This window comes from Rhinopithecus bieti, unplaced genomic scaffold (assembly GCF_001698545.2).
Source record: "Rhinopithecus bieti isolate Rb0 unplaced genomic scaffold, ASM169854v2 scaffold_14225, whole genome shotgun sequence".
NCBI classification, from domain to species: Eukaryota; Metazoa; Chordata; class Mammalia; order Primates; family Cercopithecidae; genus Rhinopithecus; species Rhinopithecus bieti.
In genome coordinates, this window is record NW_016807704.1 from 95,154 (window position 1) to 122,050 (window position 26,897).

General features: G+C 38.4%; 1 protein-coding gene across 2 annotated transcripts in view; it reads left to right on the top strand.

Annotated features, from left to right (window-relative positions):
* LOC108536531 (vacuolar protein sorting-associated protein 13B) overlaps positions 1 to 26,897 on the top strand; it is a 180,409-nt gene that overhangs the window by 63,328 nt on the left and 90,184 nt on the right. For both annotated transcript variants that reach the window (XM_017883361.1, XM_017883362.1), the window contains exons 5-8: positions 4,360 to 4,556; positions 15,241 to 15,422; positions 17,143 to 17,492; positions 23,140 to 23,301. In XM_017883361.1, the coding sequence (XP_017738850.1) occupies positions 4,360 to 4,556; positions 15,241 to 15,422; positions 17,143 to 17,492; positions 23,140 to 23,301 (891 nt within the window). The remainder of the gene's footprint in view (positions 1 to 4,359; positions 4,557 to 15,240; positions 15,423 to 17,142; positions 17,493 to 23,139; positions 23,302 to 26,897) is intronic.

Sequence of the window (26,897 nt, forward strand, 5' to 3'; positions counted from 1 at the left end):
GATGCCTCGCCCTGCTTCAGCTCTCGCTGGTCAGGCTGCAGCAGCTGACCAGCACCGATTGTCCGGCACTCCCTAGTGAGATGACCCCAGTACCTCAGTTGAAAATGCAGAAATCACCGGTCTTCTGTGTCTCTCGCGCTGGGAGTTGGAGACTGGAGCTGTTCCTATTTGGCCATCTTGCTCCGCCCCTCCTGGCTAACATTTCTTAAGATCTTACCATGTGGTATTAAATAAAATGCTTTGTCTCATTTAATCTTTACGAAAATTCATGAGGGTAGCTATATTCTCATCCCCTTTTTACATATATGGGAACTTGTGTTAGAAAAATTAATTTGGGACTGGCACAGTGGGTCACACCGAGTATCCCAGCACTTTGGGAGGACAAAGTAGGAGGATTGCTTGAGCCCAGGAGTTCTAAACTAGCCTGGGCAACACAGGGAGACCCTGTCTCTACAAAAAAATACAAAAATTAGTCAGGCATGGTGACACATGCCTGTGGTCCCAGCTACTCGGGAGACTGAAGTGGGAGGATTGCTTGGGCCAGGGAGGTCAAGGCTTCAGTGAGCTGTGATCACGCCACTTCACCCCAGCTTGGGCAACAGAGTGAGACCTTGTCTCAGGAAAGAAAAGAAAATTAATTTTCCCAAGAAAAAGTTAATGAAACTAGGATTTGAATCCCAATAGATCTGATCCAAAGTTCATGCTTTCAACTTCTATACTTCTTTGTGGAGAATCTTTCATGTGCCAGAGATGGTTTGAACCACCCAGTATGTGTACATTCATTCATTCATTCATGAATTATTCATTCATTTATTCAGCAACTCTTTTTGAACATTTGCTGTATTCACTTTCCCAGGTGCTGTGAAAATTCAAAGCTTAGCCAAATGGAAATCATTCCCTCAAGGAATGTGTCCACCAGAGAAGATGTCATGTACAGAAATAACTATAACATGAAGTATACAGTGATTAGCACTGTAAAAGACATTTCCATTTTAAAAAATTATTTGTGTTCAGAAAAGGGAAAGGATTTTTCCATCGCGGGAGGTGGAAAGGCTGAGATAGGTGGTGGTTGATTTGGTTATTGATTGATGTGAAGGATTTAAACATGAGACAGTGAGAAAGTAAGGGGTATAGAGGTATTTCAGGCTGAGAGAAAATATAGGAACAATAACCCAGAAAAAATAAGTTAGAGAAAATTATGTCATGGAAAAGAAGAAAAAAGAAAATTTCAAGAAATGGTGGCTAAAAGTATAATGCCATGGATATGTCACTTAGCACTAACCAGAACGTGTGCTTCTATTTCATGACATTTGCCCTCTTCTGCATATCCATTTTGTTCTCCCCTCTTCCTTCCAGCATCTCATCATATATGGATGCTCGAGTCACTGTTTAAAGAAAAGAAACTTAATTGTAGGTGGAGGTAATGTTTATTTCAACATTTATTCCTGTTAAAAGATTGAGAATTACTTACTTAGGAAACAAAGGTTAAGGAGCAATCTATTCATTAAAGAAGCTTTTTTGAGATCCCATTATGTCCTCAAAAGTGTGTTAGGTGCTAGGAATATTTTTTTAAATCATGTGCCATTTCTGCCCTCAAGGATCTTAGAGTTTGCTAAAGGAGACAAACATATAAATAAGTAATTACAAAATATAGTGAGTCCTATGTTAGTGTACTAGGTATAGACATGACACAGAGAGGCAGTGATCAGTTCTGAGGATGGTAATTAGGGAATGCTTCCAAAAAAGGAAACACATCTGAGCCACTCTTTTATTTTTCAAGACAAATAGAATTAACCCACATGTTCTTATCCTAAACAAAATACTTTAATGTGTCCTAGATGTCTTTTGTGTTAATACACAGAGATATTCTTTTTTTTTTTTTTTTGCCCAGGCTGGAGTGCAGTGGCACAATCTTGGCTCACAGCAACCTCCACCTCCTGGGTTTAAGCAATTCTCCTATCTCAGCCTCCTGAGTAGCTGGGACTACAGGCACCCGCCACCACACTCAGCTAATTTTTGTATTTTTAGTAGAGACAGGGTTCCTCACCTTGTTGATCAGGCTGGTCTCGAACTCCTGACCTCAGGTGATCCACCACCTTGGCCTCCCAAAAGTGCTGGGATTACAGGCATGAGCCACCATGCCTGGCATAGAGATATTCTTTATTCATTTTAACAGTTGTGTAGAAATACATTCTATAGATCTGCATGTTACATGTAACCAATCTATTGACAGATATTCGACTTGTTTCACCTTTTCTTATTAATAAACACAGTACTGAACTACATACACACGCATGTATGTACGTATATATGTGTGCATACACTCCTTGCTTTGGAGTATTTGGTTACATGTTACATGTAACCAATCTATTGACAGATATTCGACTTGTTTCACCTTTTCTTGTTAATAAACACAGTACTGGAGTACATACACACGCATGTATATACGTATATATGTGTGCACACACTCCTTGCTTTGGAATCTCTGTAAAACAAATTCTTAGAAGCGTACTTCCTAGGGAAAAAAAAGTTTTGGCTGGGCGTGGTGGCTCATGGTTGTAATCCTAGCACTTTGGGAGGTTGAAGCAGGTGGATCACCTGAGGTCAGGAGTTCGAGACCAGCCTGGCCAACATGGTGAAACCCCTTCTCTACTAAAAATACAAAAATTAGCCAGGCGTGATGGCACCCTGCCTGTAATCCCAGCTACTCAGGAGGCTGAGGTAGAAGAATTGCTTGAACCCAGGGGGTGGAGGTTGCAGTGAGCCGAGATCATGCCACTTCACTCCAGCCTGGGTGAAAAAGCAAAACTCTCTCTCAAAAAAAAAAAAAAAGTTGTTTTTTCTCATGCTTGTACGGTACTTAGACCTGTCAGTCTTCTTCAACTGAAAGGTTAGTAAATAAAATACTACATTATTGTTTTAATTTGAATCTCTTTGCGTATTGGTGAAGTTGAGTATCTTTTTATCTTTTTGTGTTTACTGGCTGGTTATATTTTTTCTTCTATGATCTAATTGCTGTGAGGGTCTGGGATTTTACCCAGTGCAAGCTAGTAAGTTATCTTGTTAGTGTTTCATGGGTGCTGGCAAAAGGAGTAAGACTGCTGGTCAGAAGCAAAGAACTCTGTTGCTTGTGGCATGGCAAGCAGCATGAGCACCATATTTTCATTGGTTCCCCTTGTTCCCAAGTCCCACAGGCGTGATGCAGAAGCGCGGCCAGGGGGATGTTCTGCTTGCAGTAGATCTTTGGCACAGTTGAGGAACTTGTAAAATTGTCTTTTCTCTGTGATTATGTATTATTTTCTCATTGATTTGTAAGAGCTGTCTCCCATCAGAATGAATATTCCTTCACCTGTCATCGAATGTTACCTGTCTTATCCCAGTTTACTGTTTTAATTTTGATTTTGTCATGGGTTTCATGCCATACGTACAAAAGTCTACCCTATTATAACATTTTTGAAATATTAGCATGTTTTTTTCTCTTACACTCTTACACTTTCACTTCTTAGCCTTCAGCAATTTTATCATTTTGGAGTTTACTTTTGTGTAAAGAATGATGTAGGGACCCCCTTGGTTTTACCACGTGACTAGTCAGTTCTTGCAAACTTCATTTTCCATCTTTCTCCTACTTATTTGATGTGGCACCTTCGTTACCTTTTTTTTTTTTTTTTTTTTTTTTTGAGACACAGTCTTGCTCTATTGCCCAGGCTGGAGTGCAGTCACTGGTGTGACCGCTGATCACTTCAACCTCTGCCTCCTGGGTTCAAGTAATTCCTCTGCCTCAGCTTCCGCCAGTAGCTGGGATTACAGGTGCATGCCACCACGCCCAGCCAACTAATTTTTGTATTTTTAGTAGAGACGGGGTTTCACCATGTTGGCCAGGCTGGTCTCAAACTCCTGACTTCAGGTGATCTGCCTGCCTCAGCCTCCCAAAGTGCTGGGATTACAGGCACGAGCCACTGTGCCTGGCTGGCACCTTCACTACATAGTAAGATTTTGTCTGTACTTAGCCCTTTCTCTGCTATTGTATTCTTTTAATCTATTTGTATGTTACTACACTAGCCTTATCTTTTACTTATTATGGGTTTATAATACATTTAACACCTTGCAGAATTTGTTCTCCGTTATTACTTTTAAAATTTTGGCTGTTTTTATGTATTATTCTTGAATTGTTCTTTAAAATAAACAGGATGAATATATAATAATATGAAAAGAAATCCTAAACTACTGTCTTTTATAACCTTATTCTCCTCTAAAGGTCTTAATGCTATAACTTTTATAAAGGTTTAATATGAATTTCAACAAATATAAAAGCATAGTTTCTATTTGCAATTTCTAAATTTTTTTTTTATTTTAACATAGGTTCCTTGTAGCTTGGAATACTGGGATGAACTCCAGAAGGTTTTTGTTGCATTTAGAGAATTTAGTCTGTCTGAAAGCAAAGTTTGTGAACTGCAGTTGCCGGATGTCAATCTTGTGAATGACCAGAAGACATTAGTATCTTCAGATCTTTGGAGAATTGTCTTGAACAGCAGTCAGAATGGAGCTGATGACCAAAGGTAATTCAGTGAAAGATGAGATGATAGTATTACACTGGGAAACAATGGTCAAGTCATCTTTTCCGATCTAGTGACCCCTCACTTAACTGTAGCTCAGCTGTCTAGCAGCTGCATCTGTCTGAACAACAGATGAGAACCACAAAGAAAGACAAAATCTGATGTTTCAAAGTCTGTGTACTCAAAATCCTGTGTTTTTACTCATAATACAGCTCTGTGAGCCCTAAGAACCTGTTCCTTAAATATAAAAAGAAAAAAATGCAAAAAAGCAAACTAAACTTCAAAATAGGAATACAGTCATACACACACCTCAACAGAAGCTTAATAACATCATAATCAATATGAGTAATGATTATCCTGGGGCATTAAAAGAAATGTTTAAAAAAAAATGAATTGTCTCCTTCTAAAAGGTAAATTTTAGAAATATTTTCATCTTAATTGGTTTTTTAAAACTTTAAAAGACAAGCCTCCCCTGGGCGACAAAGTCCAGCTCTCTCAAAAATAAAAGAAAACGACAAGCCTCCAGACACTAAGAAACTTGTGTACCTAACCAAAATAACTCATACCCAAAGGATTTTATACAGATAAAGTTTTATCCACCTATAAAGCTTCATTGGCAATAAAGAATCCCTAGAACTGGCTGGGCAAAGTGGCTCACAGTTGTAATCCCAGCACTTTGAGAGGCCAAGGCGAGTAGACTGCTTGAGCCCATGAGTTTGAGATCAGCCTGGGCAATGTGAAACCCCACCTCTATAAAAAATACAAAACTAGCTGAGCATGGTGGCACACAACTGTAGTTCCAGCTACTTGGGAAGCTGTTGGGGAAGGGATCTCTTGAGCCCCAGAGGGTGAGGCTGCAGTGAGCCGTGATCTCACCACTGCACTCCAGCCTGGGTGACAAAGCGAGACCCTGTCACACACACGCACAAAATCACTAGACCAGATTATCCTCATTTCAGTTTTTGCCTACTTAACACATCCACTAATTTACAGTAGAGAAAAATAGCTTAAGTAATCTATTCTTCAGTACTTCTAGCTTACGCACACCTGCTAAGCCCCTTAGCTCTTGCCCCCATAAAAGACAATAAACAAAGTAAACCACAACCAGTGGAACAGTTTTCTTGGATCAAATACTATCACGTGTACTGTGAGGCTATGCTGTTCATTGCTGTGGATGCCCTACGTGCCACTTCTCCTGATGGGCTGGCTTAGTGTTATCTTATTCCTTTTATGTAATACCTTCTTCTTTCCCTGGAAACAACGTTCTGACAGTAACAGAAAAAAAAAACCATCCACCATTCCAGTACCTTGCAAATCAAATGTTTTTTCTTTTCTCTGTTACCGTTATTTTTGCCTGTATGTGTACATGCTTTTACAAGGTTATAATCATAGCACACCACTTTGTATTTCAGTTCCTACTTTTATTATAAATTATTGTGAATACTTTTCTTTGGAAATATTTATTTTATTAATATATGTTCACTGAAGAACATTTGGAAAATAAAACAATACTGCCCATAATCACAAGGAGATAACTTCTGTTACATTTTGGTTTGTAGCCTCATAGTCTTTTTCACTGATTATTTTGTATGCTTGATAATAATGTGTTTTGTGTTTTATATTTCATATATTCTAGTTCTAGGTCATTTGGGCTCTTTAAAAATATTTACTTTCCTAACAGTTTAGTTAGTATTATAGAATTACTGAAAATATATTAGAAGTAGTGTTTTAATTTTACCTGCGTATAGTTCAGCAATAAAAAGAACACCCATCCTGTGATGAATTATTTCATGGAAGGAAAGATTGCCTTTTCTAAGTTTAGGTTATCTCAGAAATACCAGGAAATCTCAGAAAACAGAGCTATGGATAACTAAATTGATTTTTTTAAATCTGAGTTTTATTAATAGTATCAAGTTAGAAATGACTTCTTGATTCTAATTATGAAGTAATGCATTTCCATCATCGAAAGAAGCATTGTAGAGAACGTTAATATCTCTGAATCTGAAACATTTATAAAAATTACTTTCGTGGTAAGCTTAGCAGTATAGAAATGTGGAGCCTTTAGGAAACAGAAATTTAGGTAGACAATCAAATTCAGGCAATTTTTTACCAAGCGTCTGACATTGTAATCACAGATCTTTGTCCTCACCAGGGATTTTCACCTTACCTAATGTTTCACAATGGATCTCACTTTAAATTGTTTGAGATTAATCATTTTTCAGGTAGAAATTGATATTAATGAAATTAAATTAGAAGAGTTGGTTTAAAAGTCAACATAATAAAACAATATTAAGGATTATATTTGTTTCATCCAGTTTCTAGCAAGAAAAGAGTAATGATTTGATAATATGTCAATATTTCATGCAGACAGAAAGCTTTTACAGTTAGCCTCAGTATATTCTGTCACATGAGAAATCTAAATCTGGACAAAAACCTGGTACTTTTATTATTAGAGATTGTCTTATAAGGGATGGTCTCAGTGGTTTGAGAAGGATTTACATCAGACTATTGGACATTACTGAAAGAAAGGTCACAAAAATACATCCCATGAAGCCTAATTTAAAAAGAGGAGCCTCTTGCCTATAATTGAGATGCAGTTTTAATGTTCCTGTGGTAATGGCATCACTCTAAATATGTAAATAGAGGTAGCATTTAATAGAGATAGAAGACCTCTATTCCACCTTTTTTTTTTTTTTTTTTTTTTTTGAGACAAAGTCTCACTCTGTCACCCAGGCTGGAGTGCAGTGGCGCGATCTTGGCTTACTGCAAGCTCCACCTCCCAGGTTCACACCATTCTCCTGCCTCAGCCTCCCGAGTAGCTGGGATTACAGGTGCCTGCCACCACGCTTGGCTAATTTTTTTGTATTTTTTTTTAGTACAGACGGGAATTTCACTGTGTTAGCCAAAATGGTCTCGATTCCCTGACCTCGTGATCCACCTGCCTCGGCCTCCCAAAGTGCTGGGATTACAGGCGTGAGCCACCGCACCCAGCCTATTACACCTTTCAAGGTGGAAGACCTAGGTTTAAGGCCTGGCTCCATCACCATTATGCTATTTGGTGTTGAGAGATTGATTTCTAAACTGAGACTNTAGCTGGGATTACAGGTGCCTGCCACCACGCTTGGCTAATTTTTTTGTATTTTTTTTTAGTACAGACGGGAATTTCACTGTGTTAGCCAAAATGGTCTCGATTCCCTGACCTCGTGATCCACCTGCCTCGGCCTCCCAAAGTGCTGGGATTACAGGCGTGAGCCACCGCACCCAGCCTATTACACCTTTCAAGGTGGAAGACCTAGGTTTAAGGCCTGGCTCCATCACCATTATGCTATTTGGTGTTGAGAGATTGATTTCTAAACTGAGACTTTAAGGAATGAATAGGCGCTAACCAGTTCAATGGATGACAGGGAGCCACCGGTGCAAATGACTGAAGACAAAAAAGAGTCAATAATTGACTGGGCTCAGTGGCTAACATCTATAGTCCCTGGACTTTGGGAGGCTGAGGTAGGAAGATGGCTTGAGCCCAGGAGTTCAAGACCAGACTGGGCAATATTAGTGAGACTTTTGTCTCCACAAAAAAAATGTAAAAATTAGCCAAGCATAACGGTGCATGCCTGTAGTCCCAGCTGATCAGGAGGCCAAGGTGGGAGGATTGCTTGAGCCCAGGAGGCAGAGGTTGCAGGGAGCCAAGATCACACCACTGTACTCCAGCCTGGGTGACAAAGTGAGACCTTGTCTCAAAAAATAAAAAATGAGTCATTAGTTAGGTTCTTATATCTTTAACTAATGGTTTGCTTGATCATATTACGGTTTTTGGGAGGGAGCATTTGAATTAAATGTTGACCTTTATAGTACTGACCTTTGAAAGCCTTCCCCTTCTATTTGCTGTACACTGGACTAGAGGCAAGGGATGCATCCTCTGGAGCCCTGGTCATGCTATCCATTTCAGCTGTTTATCTTACTTCCATCACGTATGTATTTGTCCACACCCATTGCCTGTTTCCAAAGCCTAAGTAAACCTCTTATCAGTCAGGTTCTGACAGGAAACAGATGGCTACTCAGACTGGGTGACTGGGGAGAGTTTAATGAACTACAAAAGTGTGGGCTAGGAACCCTGGGAAACTGTCCCAATCTTAGGCCAAAAGAAGCCAAGTGATAGAGCCATTATCAAAACTCTAACTCAGAGTTGATGTTTGTAGCTATGTTTGGTAGAGGAACACAGCTAATGTACAGAGATCTGGCTACAAAGGAACCGGGAAAATACATACCCTTACCTCACTCCCCTTCTGCCTTCTAAGTCACCTTGTGGGTACCTCCCACTGACTGAATCCAAGGATAAGCCGGAGGACAAAGTAGCTTGTTGGTGCAGCCCAGAAAGCTCCCTTCTGGAGGCAAAGAAGAAGATGGGGAATGGTAGAAGGTGGGTCAAAAGAGCAAACAGAAGACATCCAGCAAGCACACACTCTTATTTGCAATTGGCAGCTTCTTACCAGGTGACTAGCCCTGGGAGGAACAAAAGGGAAAAGGAGTTGTGAGCCCTACTCTCTTGGGCCACACTGGCAGGTTCCCTGGGTTTGAAATCAATCAGGTGTCTTCTGATGGATCAGAAGAACTTTTTACTTTATTTACTCCCTCTTACCTTCACCCCCAAAGAGCTAATTCCAGAAATACTTATTTTGGCTGTGGAAAGTCACACAAATTACAGACGTTTATCATATAACACAATAGTAACTGCAGATCTCAATATGTATATCTGGTTAATTCTGTATAAGTTGTTTGATGATAATGTTAAATTCTTGATCTGTGCCAAGACTTTGGTACTTTCCTGTCCATGTTTCACAGTCATCTTCTCACAATATTAAAGCATGTGAGAGCAGATTGCTTATAAGGACTTTTATTCCTACCCCAAAATGCTGACTTATGACAGAAGGCATCTTGGAAAGAGAAACGGCTTAAGGGTGTATGGCTCTTTCTTCATGTGATAAAAATTAAACCTCTGGTGAGTTGTATGGAGTGCTTCCATCTTTGGATGTGCTTTTTAAATATATATATATATTTTTTTTTCTTCCTACTCCCTTAATATCTCATTAAAGAAATCACTGTCCACTCATATTTTGGAATCTTTGAGACAGTGATCCACAGCCTGTGTGTGTATGAGTGTGTGAGTGTGAAGAACTCCTTTTCATTTCCCAAAGCCTTGATTCTTGTATGTAAGACAGTGGAGGAATCAGAGAAAGCACAATGATGGATAAGTCCCTGAATCATTTCTTTTCTCTCTGATGGTTGAACTCTCTCCTCCCAAAAAGTGACAGTGGCCTTCTAGATATTGTTTCTCTCCATTTGGCTACTTGGGTCTGCACTTTTAGATGTATGTAGATTTTTGGGTAACTTGTTTAGTGTTATAAGCCATTTATACATAAATCTTGACGTTTGGAACTGCTTTGTCACCTGTGTTTCTAGTTACACACTTGTATAATCCAGGATTTATCCAGAAAATTTTTTCCTTTGCCCTTCCCTAGGGCTAAAGCTGAGTTCTTGTCTTCTCTTCCTTGACTGGAAGGAATACTTACATTTTTCCCCAGGTTTGCTTTTGAGGCCCTTTGCTATTTTCTTTTAGTTGGTGATTGAGCTCTGTATACGAAGTCCTCCAGGGAATTGGCCTTTGCCATGTAGTCCTTCTTGCATACACCGTCCCCAAAGTACTCAGGTGCTGCTCAGGTCTCAGAGTTCTTGGATGATGGTGCTTATGAGCTCTCTATTTCGTGTTGCCTACTCTGTGAACCTTGGGAGATTACTCTTCCTTTTTTTTTTTTTTTTAAGTTAGATTTAAAGGAGTGTTTTACCTGAAGACTCATTTAAGGTTATTTTTCAAACTACAAATTGGAGCACATTCATGGATTATGAAATAGCTGGTTATAACTGGAATTTTTAAAATAACATAAAATAAAATAGAAAACAGTCTGAAAAAGACAAATATTATATGATTCTACTTATATGAGATCCTAAGAGTAGTCAAATTCATAAAGAGTATAGTGGTGGCTGCCAGGGGCTGTGGGGAGGGAAGGATGGGGAGTGAGGGTTTAATGGACATGGAGTTTCAGCTTGGGAAAATCAAAAAGTTCTAGAGATGCATGGTGGTGATGGTTGCACAACAATGTGAATGTACTTAATGTCACTGAACTGTACACTTTAAAATGGTTAAAATGATAAATTTTATGCTATATATGTTAATATATTATCACAATAAAAAATAGTGTGTGTCATATTTTCAGAAAACCTTTTCCCCTGTTTTATATGTGTATACTGGATTACAATAAAAGTGTGCTCGTTATTTTGAGTTAGGGTTAAGACATTTGAAAAACAACCATTGTAAGGAGTGGAAGAAACACAGTGCAACAGGCACACACGTCCTCCTGCATCCTCTCTCACCCATTCAGCACTCTCCTGGGATGGACAGAGCAGTGTTCATGCAGTGGGTAGGGGAGAATTTATGTGAACCAACGTTGAGAGACAGTGCCCCATTGAGATGAATGCCAATATGCTGTTGTGAGATCCCTCTTAGGAAGCTGAAGAGAATCAATTAACATTAACCTATGTAGCCAGATGGTACCTTGTCTTGCCAACAAGAAAAAGAAGAATGGATTTTTTTTCATCATTTTTTTTAATCGAATGGTAGACATCATGCTAAGTAGTTTATATGCAGTAACTCATGTAATATTTGAAAAAGGTAGGTCTAATTTCTGTCCTCATTTTATAAATGAAAAATACTGAGATTTAGCCAAGTGAAATAACTTGCCTAATACTACAATATAAATTATAGCAGTGTATACATTTCATTCTGGGTTCTCCTACCTTGGTCATTCTCTGCTTAATCTCACAATCATGGTGGGAAGCAAGGAGGAGCAAGTCATGTCTTAATCTCTATGCTATATTATACTACATTATAAAATCTTTATTACCATAAAGGGATCCTTACAGAAGTGACATTCAGGGCTGGATCTTTAGGGATTGTGCCTGGGTCCCCACAGTGCCATTAAAATAGGATCAGTCTACATCTAGATGTACTGGACACTCCTTGTTTAAATAATTGATCCCCTCTATAGGTCACTCAGGACAGTTGGTAAGTAATTCTTTGGCTAAAATGAAGGTATAAATAAAACACCTGCCATCCTTCTCACTGTCTAGAATGCTTCCACTGTTCTAAAATAACACTTAAATAACCCTCTGAATAAATTACGAATCATGAATTGTGTTTATTACTATTTGAGAGGTCTTGCTTCCAGGAGCTATTTTCCAGCATGTTAAAAGTGAAGAGCACCAGATAATTCTGTGAACACTGCCATTGGCCATGAATTTGACCTGTTTTGAAAGTCTTTTGGGAAAAGTGGAAGTATTGAAATACAAATACTATAAGTTGTGAGATTTTTTTACTTTTCTTTTTCTGCTTATTATACATCTGATGTTTGACCTTTTGAGATCTGAATCAGATTAAAGTCCACTGTTGTACCTAATTAGGGAAATTATACAAATGTGGCTACTGCAAGTCTCTAGCAGAGTCATCACTCATATTTATGACTATTTAGTCATATTATACTTAGATCATTTTAATCCTTAGGTAAAAGATAAACACATACATGCTACTTTTATAGTATATAATGGTGATTTAAGAATATCAAAAACTATAAATGTGCTAATGTAAAATAGAGTTAAAGTATATTCAAATTACATTTACCACATTATGTGTTTAAGAAGTGTGTGATTTTGTTGACTCCAGTTTTTAAGTAAAAGTTTTGATTTTTGCATACAGATTAACCTAGTAACCATTTTAGTGAGGATTTCAAGATTGAAGGAGTATTGCTGACTAGAGTAGTGGTACTAGCACTAATGCTTACTGGAGTATGATTTTATGATTCAGGAGCTACTGTATATACCTAAAAATATGTCTTACCATTGCTTTGTGCATTTAATTTAGGAAAAGTGAAGAATCAACCAATTTGTTACAAGTAAAGATTGTATTAGATACTCATGATGTTTTAGCAAACTTTTGCAGTATATTATAATATTTGCCACTCTCAGGAGATAGAAAAATAAACCTTGGAAAATATCAGAGTGTCAAAAACTGTAATTGGCCAGAAAATGCTTCAGATAAACCCCTCAGACTGTGTACCCATTTTAAAACTGGTCCCATAGAACTCTTGCCTGGATTTTAGTAATATTTTGACTAACATTGTGCCCTATTTCTAAAAACTTACATGAGTAGTATAAGGGAAAGAGTTCAAATGCATAAAATACATGTACAACTAATATATCTTCCTCTTTCTGAATAAATACAAGTTTTAATTTTATCTTGCCAATGAAATCTTTTGTTAACTCTACAAATTCCTAGAAAGTTACTTGGATTACTGTGCCCATTATAGATGTTTTAAGAATATACTTAGCTGCGTTTTTGTGCATAGTCAATAACCTAGTGCTCCAAAGTCTGTTTTCTTTGTCTGCAATGGAGATTTACTAGCATTGCAGTAAATGCTTACCCCACATAACTAAACTCTTTGAGGTTAAACAACTCAGTAAACATGTTGGAATGCTCCTAGCTTTCATTTTCACCAGCCTGTTTCACAACCTCTTTCAAAACCCAATGGAAGATTCACACCTCTGAAAATCCCACATGATTCACCCATGCCATTAAGTTCCTCTTGTGTTTCCACTCTGGCAGCACTTCCCGCTTGCCTATTCCTGGGGGTTGGTTCTGTTTGGTAATTTTTGTAAATGTCTACGTACTGAGTATCACCAGTTAGACTGTGAGTTCTTTGAAAATCAAGGATTTCTTTCTTTAGTGTTTCCCGTCACAGTTCTTCCTAGGACACTGTAAATCACATTGCTTGTCCTTAGGCTCCTCATGGATTTGGGAGCCAGGCTGTGATAGCTACAGAGCATATTTCAGCATGAAAAGAAGGGAGTGAAAGACAGTGAGTAGTGGGGAAAGGGCAACATCTATTCAGTGATCTACAGTTAACAGGACAACATCAATTCGGTGATCCACAATTAACAGGATTGTTGTTCTCCTCCAACAATCCCAAATTCCCAGGTTTTGTGCTCCTGTTAGTATTAATGCAATCTAGGCAGCATGCTTCCTGTGCACAGCAGCAGCCACCATGTGCAGACATCTTCCCTTCTATGGATACCTTCACTATTCATTTTAATCAGATTTAACTCGTTTTAATCAGATTTAACTCATATAAGCTGGGAGTTGTGGCTCACGCCTGTAGCCCCGGCACTTTGGGAGGCCAAGGTGGGTGGATCACTTGGGGTCAGGAGTTCGAGACCAGCCTGATCAACATGGTGAAACCCCATCTCTACTAAAAATACAAAACTTAGCTGGGCGTGGTAGCAAGCGCCTGCAATCCCAGCTACTCGGGAGGCTGAGGCAGGAGAATCACTTGAACCTGGGAAGCAAAGGTTGCAGTGAGTCAAGATTGTGCCACTGCACTCCAGCCTGGCCTGGACAACAAAACGAGACTCCGTCTCAAAAAAAAAAAATAAAGATTTAACTTGTATAAAATAGTGTTAAGAGGATGGGCAAGAGAGGACCCATGCATTGTAATTGTCCATGGGACCCTAATTCTTCTGGACAAGGTCATAACTTTTATGGCATCCATTACAGTAGGGAGTGAGTGCTTAATGAAGAATATTGATTGATCCCTATGGGAATATGGGTATGGACAATCTGGAGAAGTAAAACAAAAGTGAAATATTTGGCCAGGCACGGTGGCTCACGCCTGTAATCCCAGCACTTTGGGAGGCCGAGGCGGGCGGATCACGAGGTCAGGAGACCGAGACCATCCTGACTAATACGGTGAAACCCCATCTCTACTAAAAATACAAAAAATTAGCTGGGAGTGGTGGCGGGTGCCTTTAGTCCCAGCTACTCGGGATGCTAAGGCAGGAGAATGCTGTGAATCCAGAAGGCAGAGCTTGCAGTGAGCCTAGATCGCGCCACTACACTCCAGCCTGGGCGACAAAGTGAGATTCCGTCTTAAAAAAAAAAAAAGAAAAAAAAAGTGAAATATTTATGGTGACACTGAAGCATTGTGTTTTTGAGTGGCAGAGTCACAATCTGAACTGCATTGATCTTAATAACAGAACGAATGGCCCATAAGTTTTGTGAGATGTGGATGGAAGCAAATTGATTTGGAGATAGATCAGCATGAGTTGGCATTTGAGGAATGCTTTGAAAGTTTTCTGTGAAGAATTCATAGAGAATAATCAACGTGATTCCAGGCTAGAATGTAGTGCATGACAGCCTTGACCTGCTATGCTTAAGCAATTCTCCCACCTCAACCACTGAGTAGCTGGGACTGCAGGTGCATACCACCACATCCAGCTAATTTTCTGTAGAGATGAGGTCTCACTGTGTTACCCAGGCTGGTCTCGAACTCCTGAGCTGAAGTGATCCTGCTACCTCGGCCTCCCAAAGTACAAGGATAACAAGCATGAGCCACTGCACCCAGCCAGAAACGAACTTAGTTTTTAAAAAAAACTAATTTACTTGAGAAAATACAGAAGATTTGATAAAATATTGACTATAGAATTTTCAGTATTAGTTTTAGAAATCCTTATAAAAAGACATTTCACTCATGTAATATTGGGCAATTTTGGTTATTGAACTTCTTTTATCACTTCTTTCCCATAGCTCTACAAGTGAGTCTGGTTCTCAAAGCACTTGTGATCCACTTGTGACTCCAACAGCCTTGGCTGCCTGTACCAGAGTTGACTCCTGCTTTACCCCATGGTTTGTCCCATCCCTTTGCGTTTCCTTCCAGTTTGCTCACCTGGAATTTCATCTTTGTCATCACCTTGACCAACTAGGCACAGGTACTCTTTTCTTTAGCATCAAAATAACATCCATTTAATACTTACCATTTTCTCTTGAGTGTTTTCAGAACAGAAGTCATCAGTCTTAGATAACGTATCTTCAGGAAGTATAAAGCGAGCAGTGGCAAAGTTATCCTGGGGTTGACTTGGCAACACAGGCATAACCTTTACTTCTGAACCAGCTTATGAACCTATTATATAAATTATCAATGGTATTGAGCTGACATGTTTTTGAATGCTACCTAATGAGAATTTTTCAAGGAAGTTAGTTTTACTATAATTCCAATTATGATCTTGTATTAGTTCATTTTTCACGCTGCTGATAAAGACATACATGAGATTTGGAAGAAAAAGAGATTTAATGGATTTACAGTTCCACATGGCTGAGGAGACCTCACAATCAGGGTGGAAGGCAAGGAGGAGCAGGTCACGTCTTACATGGATGGCAGCAGGCAAAGAGAGCTTATGCAGGGAAACTCCAGTTTTTATATAACCATCAGATCTCGTGAGACTTATTCACTATCAGGAGAACAGTGCAGGAAAGACCTGCCCCACTGATTCAATTGTCTCCCACCGGGTCCTTCTCACAACATGTGGGAATTCAAGATGAGATTTGTGTGGGGACACAACCAAACCATATCAGATCTCTTTGAAAGAAATATGTCTGTTCTTGTTCAGCATCCTGAGTCATTACATTAGTAGCAAATAGATTCCAAAAATACTTGGTATTGCCTGATTTCAAAAGCATCAGCACCTTCCACAAAAGACAGGCACAGTCTCAAATTAATTTAAAGGGGTACCATTTTTACAAGTTTAGAAGGAAGTTTAAATTTTCCCCCACACCAAAAGTGGCCTTTTATAAGTTTACTATTGTTATTTGAACAATTATTTCTCAATCTTTATGTTCTGTACCAAACCTTTTCTAGGTGATACATTTTGATTCATGTATTAGGTTTTTAACCTACATGTAATGAAGGGAGGAGGAGAAAATCAGATTAAAACCAAACATAGCTGGCCGAGCATGGTGACTCACGCCTGTAATCCCAACACTTTGGGAGGCCGAGGCGGGTGGATCACGATGTCAGGAGATCGAGACCTTGTCTCTACTAAAAATACAAAAAAATGAGCCAGGCATGGTGGCACGTGCCTGTAATCTCAGCTACTAGGGAGGCTGAAGCAGGAGAATCACTTGAACCCGGGAGGCAGAGGTCTGCAATGACCAACGATACGCCCATCGCACTCCAACTGGGCGAACGAGCGACCATCTCAAAAAAAAAAAAAAAAAAAACAAAGCTGCTGTTAAGCCTTGCCTTTTCAGCAAAATGGAGTTTAACCTGCTTTCTCTAACTCTCTTTGAGTCATATGTTTGTTTTGGTTTTTGAGATTCAATTGGTAGATACAGAGCAGTTCTATAAAATTCTCTTTAGATGGATACCTGCTTTTCAGTTAATTTATTTGCTTCTGTGATCAATTTTTTGTGAAAGTAACTTTTGGACGATATATATTTAAGAGGCCTAATTGAACAAAACAGTTTTGTTTTCAGATATCAAATGGGAATCCAAAGATTATAATATCTTCAAGAAATAATTTGAGTTTATTAAACACCTAAAACTAATTTCAATAATCAAAAAGTGAATAGTTTGAATGTCATTTCACCCATTATTTTCACAAAGTATTGGCTCATCTTAATTGCTGTCTTTCTTGTTTGTTTTCTCAACAGCTGCACCACAGTACCTACAGCCATTTGTTTCTGATAGAAATATGCCATCTGAACTAGAATACATGATTGTTTCCTTCAGAGAACCACACATATATCTTCGACAGTGGAATAATGGTTGTGTCTGTCAGGAGATCCAGTTCTCAGCTCAAGCAGACTGTAAACTTCTAGAGTGCAGAAATGTCACTATGCAAAGTGTGGTGAAACCGTTCAGCATCTTCGGGCAGATGGCAGTTTCCAGCGATGTAGTAGAAAAGCTGCTTGACTGCACCGTGATAGTTGATTCTGTGTTTGTAAACGTTGGACAGCATGTAGTCCATTCTCTAAACACTGCAATACAAGCTTGGCAACAGGTATGCACATTCCATAACAGTTTACAATTTAGTCACATATGATCTTTTATTAGGTTCTGTATGCTATCACTTCTGATAATAAGTTAAACACAAACAAAAATGTGAGAGAATGAAGAATTTGATGGGCACCATTATACTTGAGGCCTTCTCTGTTTTGGCAAAGTGATACATGTTATTTTTGAAACACTGGAGAATATGGGTTCTCTACACATGCATTGGAGATCATGCCCACATTTTTGTGACTAATGTACCACATCTGTGTGGAAAGTAACATATTCCCAGAAATTTTTTCCAAGTATTGTGGCTTTAGTTTGCCAAAGCTTCAACTTAGCTATGTATCAAATTGTCTAAGTGACCATTGCAGAAATAAAGAACCTGTGTGACCCTTTCTGATGATAAGTATTCCATCTTTTCAAACCAACAAACAAACAAAAAGCAGTGAAATGAAATATGTGAGTACAATACAGTCTTAGTTTTTTCCTCTACTCTCATTCTGACTTTTGATTCGCTAAAAGTACTGGATAATGGATTTTTTGAATCAATTAGAGAGCCTTGATTATTTTAATAATTGTTTAACTTTTATTTCTTATCAGAGATAAACCAAACCAAAAAAAGGGATGAAGTATAAGTCTGTGATAAGTGGCATATTTAAAATGGGAAACCTGTCCATGTCTGCTAGCACCAAAGTAACTTCACAGAATATTTGGATGATAATAAGTTCAGTGATTTCAGAACAAATCACTTCTGTTTCCCTTACTGATTTTAGTGTTATATTGTATTTCCATCAAGTTTGTGTTGCTATTTAAGCTGAGACTTTTCCCCACATTTTGTATATGTTACACACATTTGTGTGAAGCTGGCTCCCCAAGAGAAATGGTCCTTCATCCCCCACTGACCTCCTTTTGGGATGGAACAGTTAAAGGGAAGAGGAGCTTTTGTTCTTTAACTTAAGAATTTGTATGGGAATAAATGTTTTTCTTTATATGCATGAAGACCTATATAAGACCAAGGAATTAATTACCTAACATGGCACTACAATAGCAAAGGGAAAGAAGATAACACATCTGTTTTATATTTTAAAAATCTTTTTTAAGGGCATTCCATGGTTTTCTTGTTGCAAAGGACATGCGTAAAATAAGAGCTAGTGTGATCTAAATCTTTGCAGCTGGTTCAAATAGCCATGTGAAAAAAACCTCTGTGGATCCAATTTCTGTTTTTTGGTCATATTTTGAACAATGCATTTAATAAAAAACAAACCTAGAAAATATAAAAGAATCATTGATAGAACATTTAAACCCAGGATATTTTTGTCTTGGTATCAGAGCCATTATAAGGGGACTCATGTGTAGCAACTACTGCAAAATGGCCTTCAGAAATACCAGTTTCCTCCCAGGGTAAAAATACTCTCTTAGACACAACTATACATATAAATAAAATATGGTGCATAAATATTTAAATGTTTTAAACCACATCAGAGTGTGAATGACTGACTGGCTAACATAGTGCCTTGAAGGAATATTCTGAGTTTTTTTTAATGGAATTGTATATTTGATTAAGTAGAGCCATATGTCACGTAGCATATTGCTGACAGGTACATTCTATGAATAGTTGGTTCTGATTTATACAGGGATTTGGCAACGTTAACATGAGCCACAAGAGGATATACTTCTGTAATTGTTGCTGTAATTTTCTTGTTTCCTCTCATGTCAAGGGTACTTGCCACCAAGTTTTAATGTGGTAGGCACCTAACCCCGTGTATTCTAAAGTAAATATGAACGTGCACTGCTTTGAAATTATAGGACATTTGACATTGAAATGGGCTTACAAAGGGTTATTAAGTTCATAGTTTCTAAGATGTTCTGAATGTGGTTTATCCCCTTTTGAAGGGGAAGTTTAGTTTCCCAAACTTGGATTTTATTGTGTGTATACTGCTCACATACAGTATAATTGCTGCCAGTGAAAAATATGAATTTAATAAGCAAGCAAAGTGATTTTAGTTCTCCACATACTTTTTATTGGATTCATATTGGAGACAAGTCATTTTTCCCCAGTGTGGATGGACCAGACAGTTGAAGCATGAAACAATTTGGCCTTCCACCTTTAGGTCATGAGTTCAAGATTAACAGAAGCATTCATCAGTGTCTGATTTCTCTGGCTATAGATTTTCTTTTCTCTTTTATAAATGATGACTGTTTTGTGAAAACAGATTAAGGATCCAAAATGCCACTTGCAATCTGTTTTATATTTCTATGTCACTTTCCCAGATTTGGACAAAATAGTATTAAAAGGGTTTTTTTCTTAAGGTTACACTTATGTGTCTTCTCTTACACCAAAATGGTATCATTGTTGAATTGCAAATGCTTGTATGACACTCCATGAAACTTAAATGTGGATAAGCCATCTTTTAATTACAATTCCAAGTAAGCATTCTGAGGCTCAACATCTATGATGTGACGTCAAATACATATGAACTTTTTAATATTATAACAGAATTTAAAACATTGCAAGAAATGCTTAAACTTATTACAGTTATAATGAACTCTACAGATGAAGGAGCAGTAGAGAAATAGTTCCCTGAGGACTTTGAATATTCTTTAGAAAATGTAAACAACCCCTTGTGTTCTTTAATTTACATTTTTTCCTAAAACCCTCATCATTTATTAAAGGTCAGTTTTTAGAGATGAAGAAAGTAATATGATTTTTTTTCTACTCAAGCCCCATCTGGTAACTTAACCTCTGTGTTACCAGCAGATTGATCCCAATTCATTATGAAAACTGAATTTTAATCTCAGGATATGTAACTAAGTGGGAGATTGGAATCATATTCCTTTCTTCATGTCTGTACTCGCACTGAAAGGAAAGAAAAATGTTTACAAGTAGAGCAGTTCATGTTGATTATATAATGCTCAATGGAAAAATCTCATCAAAACTAATTACATACTATGATTCCAGTTTGATTAAAGGTTTGTAGATAAATATATAAAAAAGGATTGGATAGGACAGACTAGAATAGTAACAGGCAGGACATTCAGAAGGGAAAAATTGCTTGAAGAAAATTCACCAAAATGTTAATAGTAGTTATTGCTGAGTTTAAAATTAAAGATTTTTAAAAATCCATACTTTCTGTATTTCCTAATTTGCCCTCCCCTTATTCTCCCCTCCCCTTCTTCTCCCCTGTATTTTCTAACTTTGTACAGTGAATATATAATTATAATTTTACAAATTACATCTACTAAAGTTTTTGTTTGTTTATTTCCTAAGTATTTATCGGCCAGGCATTATGCTGGATACTGGAGATAAAACTGTAAAGAATACAGACGTGGTTGCTGCCCTTCTGCAGCATAAAGTCTAATTATGGAGACAATATTGAACCCATAATGGTGCAAATTAACAAGTGCTCTGAAGGTGAAATATAGAATCTTATGTAAGCATAAAATAGGAGAACCTAACTTGACCCGGGAGGATCTCAGAAGGCTGCTCTTAAAACCAGCCTTAAGGCCGGGCGCGGTGGCTCAAGCCTTAATCCCAGCACTTTGGGAGGCCGAGACGGGTGGATCACGAGGTCAGGAGATCGAGACCATCCTGGCTAACACGGTGAAACCCCGTCTCTACTAAAAATACAAAAAAAAAAAAAAAAAAAAAAAAAAAAAAAAAAAAAACTAGCCGGGCGAGGTGGCGGGCGCCTGTAGTCCCAGCTACTCCGGAGGCTGAGGCGGGAGAATGGCGTAAACCCGGGAGGCGGAGCTTGCAGTGAGCTGAGATCCGGCCACTGCACTCCAGCCTGGGCGACAGAGTGAAACTCTGTCTCAACAACAACAACAACAACAACAAAAAAAAAAAACAGCCTTAAAACAGGACTCTGAAAGTTGAATAGAAACAAGTTGGTCAAGCAAGAAATGGAGAAAAAGATGTCCAAGCAGAGGGAGGCTCTGAGGCAGGAAGTAGTTTGATGTGTTGGATGAGTTGGAAGGAGGTCAGCGTAGTGCTGGAGGAGCTGGAAAAGGCTGGTGGAGCTGGAGTGTACTGAACAAATGCCCTCAGCAAATGGAGAGTAGCTCAAGATGCAGTCGGAGGCATGGGCAGGGGCTGGGTAAAACGATTCATCTGAAACTCAACAGCAGGCAAGTTTTGAAATCATTGCTACCAATTAAAAGCCAGAGTAGAGAGTATTATGGTAGATGGCCGATGCTTATTGTTACGAGTACTTTGGTCTCACTTAACTAGAAACTCTTTTGGTGGTTAGTGTGACTGTGAAGCAAAGTTCAGTTCAATGGGAACAGATGGATGATGCGAGAGGGCTTAGAAGTCCTCAGGGGCCTCTGGAAAAATGAGGTATGTCAGGGCCACTTCACCAACTGCAGCATGGAGCCTGCCCACCTACTTCAAGGGCATTCTGGATGACTAGGAGTAGACTCTGTTTCCCAAGATGAGTCTGTATCCTGATGGGTACAAGTCTGGTCATGGCCCAGGCTGGATTCCAGGTACATTCACCTGTAGTCTCCTTGGCCTCATGCCTCCTCTGTACTTGAATCACAATGCTTCTGAGTTGTATCTCTGTTTACTCCCCTACTTCTCAGTAAAGTGGCAAATGATGGGGTGTGGCATTTTGACATTATTTAGATCCATATGGGAAATAGAGGCCAACTGGAGAAACATGTTATCTCCCATTATCTGCAAATGAATTCGCTACTTATGATTTTTTTTCTTATATTCTCAAGTTAATCATTTATTTAGCATTCTTTTAAGTTTACCAAAAGTATGTTTATTGCTTTTAAGCCATAGTCTAACTAGAGTGATAAAAGAGTAAGCACAGAAATACTTTATTACTTTGCCAGTGTTTTAATGTAGCAACAACCAGTAGAGGCACCATTAAATGAGAAAGGAGTTATCAGCACAGGAACGTATTATTAATTTGCTCTGCTTTAGCTGACTAATGAAGGATTTTAGCTGGTTGATGACTATTAGCTGAAACAGATACCGAAAAGTGCTTCAACTCACATCATTTCTCATGAAAACTGCAACTTGGCTTACACTGACTCTGGAGTTGATCTGGTTTTTATGTTCAGCCTCTTAACAATAGAGGGAAAGTTATGGTTTTATTTACATCTCTCCCTGAGCAGATTTACACACACACACATATCCACCCTCCCCCTTAAGGGATCTGGGGATGTTTTACCTAAATGATTCTTACTTTCTGTAGGGTACAAACTGTGGCTTTGGTAATTGGTCTTGATTGTTGAGTTTAGAAGCCGGGAACATGGTAATTCTAGCCTGCAGTACTCTGTTCAAAAATATGCACTACCCAGTACAGCACTCTTTGTAGCATGTTAATTCACTTTAAGAAATGTTAAAAGTTTGAAGGATCTCATTGTTCTTTTACTCTTCAGTGTGTATGATTTGTTTTGAGGGAGTATAAATCAAAACACATTCTTGAAACATTTAAAATCTCTTAAAGGTATTTTGTGTGTGTGTGTGTGTGTGTGTGTGTGCGCTTATCCTGGCAGTATAGAATACTTTGTATACCAGAGCTAATGACAACAGATCTTTTAGGGTTTCTGTGTTGTAACAGTCGCCACTGGGCAGACAGCTGCCAAACATCTTGCAATTAATCTGATCCATGTTGGCTTTCGTATCCTTTTTCTTTCAGAACAAATGCCCTGAGGTAGAGGAGTTGGTCTTCAGCCATTTTGTGATCTGTAATGACACACAGGAGACACTGCGGTTTGGCCAGGTGGATACTGATGAAAATATTCTGCTGGCGAGTCTCCACAGTCACCAGTACAGCTGGCGCTCTCACAAATCCCCACAGGTATTTGAGAAACACCCTTACAAACAGCCATTGTTAAGGTTGGGGATTCATTTCTTCTGCACTTGTGTGCTTGTCCAGTTATTTTCCTTTTTAAGTCTCCGAAGGAACCACACAGCGTAGCTACATCTGACGGAAACTCAAGAGTGTTTAGAGATGGGAGCACACGCTTCTCTTGGAATGGAGTGTTTTCCTGTTTAGCCAGGGTGCTTGGGGGGAAGCAGGGTGTGGTGATCAAGAGGCTGACTCGAGAGCCAGGTTTGGATCCTAGCTGTGTATAACCTTGCTCTACTTTCTGTTCTTCAGTTTTCTCATATGTATAATGGGGATAAAAGTAGTACCTATTTCAAAGGGTTATAAGGACTAAGTGAATTCATATGTATAAGGCATTAATACGTAAGCATTATGTGTTGGGTATTATTATTCATGTGTTTCTTCAGATTTTTTTGTGTGTGTGTCCTTGGTAGCAGGCACATGCTAGGCACTGGGAATTCAAAAAGAGGTAAGTCACAGGCCTTGCCCTCTGAGGACTGCTCACAATCTGTGATACAATGACAATGAAAAACTATGTCCAAGGCAGCACTGAGAAAAGACACACCAAAGGGTGTCTGTTTTCCAAGTAGTGTAATTTCATTTTCCTGTCCCTTTAGATGGGAATAATTAGAGATATGTGCCCTGTAGCAATAATATGAAGATGAATTAAATACAAAGATGTAGTCTTAAGTGAGCAAAATAAATCCTAGGAAGTACTCTCAAGAAGAATGTATTTGTTAAACTGGATAATAAGGAAACTACTGCCTGCTTGTGATTAAAAGAAACTCATTAGATTAGAGAACAAGTTTTCCCATCTGGTCTCTAGACCAGCATCAGACTACATTATACCCTTGGGCTCCAAATGAGGGTAGCTAGATGCTGATTTCTTACTTGTTTTTTCATCAGATTGCCACACTATTGGTATACAATTTGGAAAAGTAGATATAATGCAGTATTTCTTATTTTGTTCACATTAATCTGACAGGACACTGAAATACATGACTTTTTTTCATAAAAATTTTCTCACATGATATGGTATTATACTCATATTTTTAGGGTAAATCACATACCCTTGTTTTCTAATTTTCCTCTTGAGAATGTCCATGTTAGAAGTATTTAAGTTGTTTCTCACTTGTAACATAAAGGATGTTTTGTTTTAAATTCATCTATTTTTGATTTTTTGCCTATGGATTACAAAAGTGAGAGCATACAGGTATACAGACAAAACCAAACAAAAACACCTGTAATTCCAACCACCTAGAGAGAACTCATATTAACACTTGCTGTATAACCTGTTAGATCTTCTAAGTTTCCATTGCCATTGCATTCCTAGCAGTGAATTATGAGGGACAGGAAAGAAGCCTCTGAGAAGCTACAGTAACATGTAATTGTACACTGTACTTGTAGCCACTTTACTGATGCACACACAGCAAGCTCCAGGCCTTAGCCGGTAGAAAGCAAAGCAGAGGAAGCTTAACTCTCCACAGTCATTTGAAGATGCATAGCTTGCATATCCCTCAGAGACCCTCAGGATTCCCTGGACACTGGAGCCAGGATGGGAAGGTGATCATAAGAGAACAACTGGCTCAGGAGTGTGGGGAGCAGTAGTCTTCATATTATAGACACATAGTTTCTGGGTGGAGAGGAGGTCAGTGGGAAAGAATGAATAGACAACCACTGTCACCAGCACACCTTTCATTTTCATACTTTGTTGCACTGTTTCAAAGGCCTTTTTGTATTTTTTACAAGTTTTATTTTCACAGCATTCCTGTGTAGTATTATTTGTTATGCATGTTTTATAGATAAGGAGACAAATAGAAATGTTAAGTTAGGTAGTGGTAGAGTTAGGACTGAACTCCTTATCTTTTAATTCTCAATACAGTGTCACTTTGACTTTGTCTCACTCCCCTAGGTTTTGGCAGCATGATTTGTCTGTTAGAATAGCCAGGCTGTGAAGTTTGAAAAGAAGGGCTGAGAAATCACTGGAATAGTAGGCCACATCTAAAGCTAAACTAATAGGGGATTCTTAGTCCAAGTATGAACTTTGCAAAGTCTTAATTGTGTTACCAAAATAATAGGAGCTTTTAATGACAAACTCTAAACATAAAACAGGTATCTAATAAACTTTGTTGTTTCTTTTAAATTTGTAACTGCATCTTGTGGATGTAACTTTTAAAATAAGCTGCAGTCATTATAATCTTAAGACTAAAACCTAGATGATATTTATAAAAAACAATGTCTTCTTACTATATTTCTATATGCTAATGTAAGTGTTTTAGGACCCTCTGAAGCCAGAAGCCTTAATGGGCCCAGGGGGTCTTCATGGAATTACTTACATTCACAGTTGCAGATTCTGCTGTGTTCTAATGAGAGTCTACATGAGGATCAGAAAAACTAGCCACTCAGCTTCAAACTGCACCTGGACCTTGTCATAGATGCACAACTGAGCAAAATATTCCTTTTTCCAGACTCCAAGTCATATCCTGCATCGCCCAGCAAGCTTCGTTTTAGGAACATTTGTGTCTGCATGTTTATGCTGCCTTGGGTGTTAGTCAATTCATAGTCTCAGGGAGGATTTCTAAAGTTCATGGAACTTAACTCCATTAAACAATGTAACTAACATTGCAGAGATCAACAAAGTGGCAGTGACACCTGGAAAGGTTTCAAAGAGGTCAAGATATCTTAAAACCACACAAGAGGTTGCTAACAACAGTTAAGTCCCAATAGGATGAAAAGAAACATGGACACAACCAATTCTAGAAATCCAAAGCTGACAAACCTTTCAGAATTGAAAGTCATAAAATGCTCCTTATAGTTTCTAACACATACTCTGGGGCAGAATCACTTAACATTCTGGATATCTCACAACAATTTCTTGCCTAAACAAACAAAGGAAGAAGAAAACTATTTCCTAGGGAATAATTGAATATATTCAGCTGCACAGAATCATAGATGCCACCACAAAGGGCTCTTAAATATTCCAATTCAGTAGACTTCAGATCAGGTTGGATGAGAACAATAACCAGCAAGAGACTGCTCTTCAGAAAAGTATGTCAGATTATGCTACATTGAATCTAGGGACTAGAGGTGTGAGTGTACAGAATGTTTCCCACAATATAGGCAGTATGTGCAGATCATAGTCAAGGGAAGCTTTCTTTAATTTAGATAAACAAGCTATAGTGACATCAACTAGTAGGATTAACATAAAACCAACTAGTAGGATTTATGTAGAGGCTGTTTAACTTCCTTTTTTGGTTAATAGAGAGCACTGTTGGTTAAACTGCTTGGAATAGTATTGCCTTTATCTTTTATGTAAGGATTTATGCTTGCTTTTAACCTCAAACGTACAATTTATGGATTATGCATTTTTTTCAGAATCGCAGAATTCTAGTTACCAATGACTTAATTGTGGTAATCAAACCATCAAGCAAGTGGAAATAGGCTCTAGACAGACCTATGGAAAATAATATAACATTTACCCGAAATGAATGTAACAGAAGTTTCATAAGCTCATGAAACATAGCAAATATTTAAAACTGCAGGTCAGGAATAGTGGTTCATGCCTG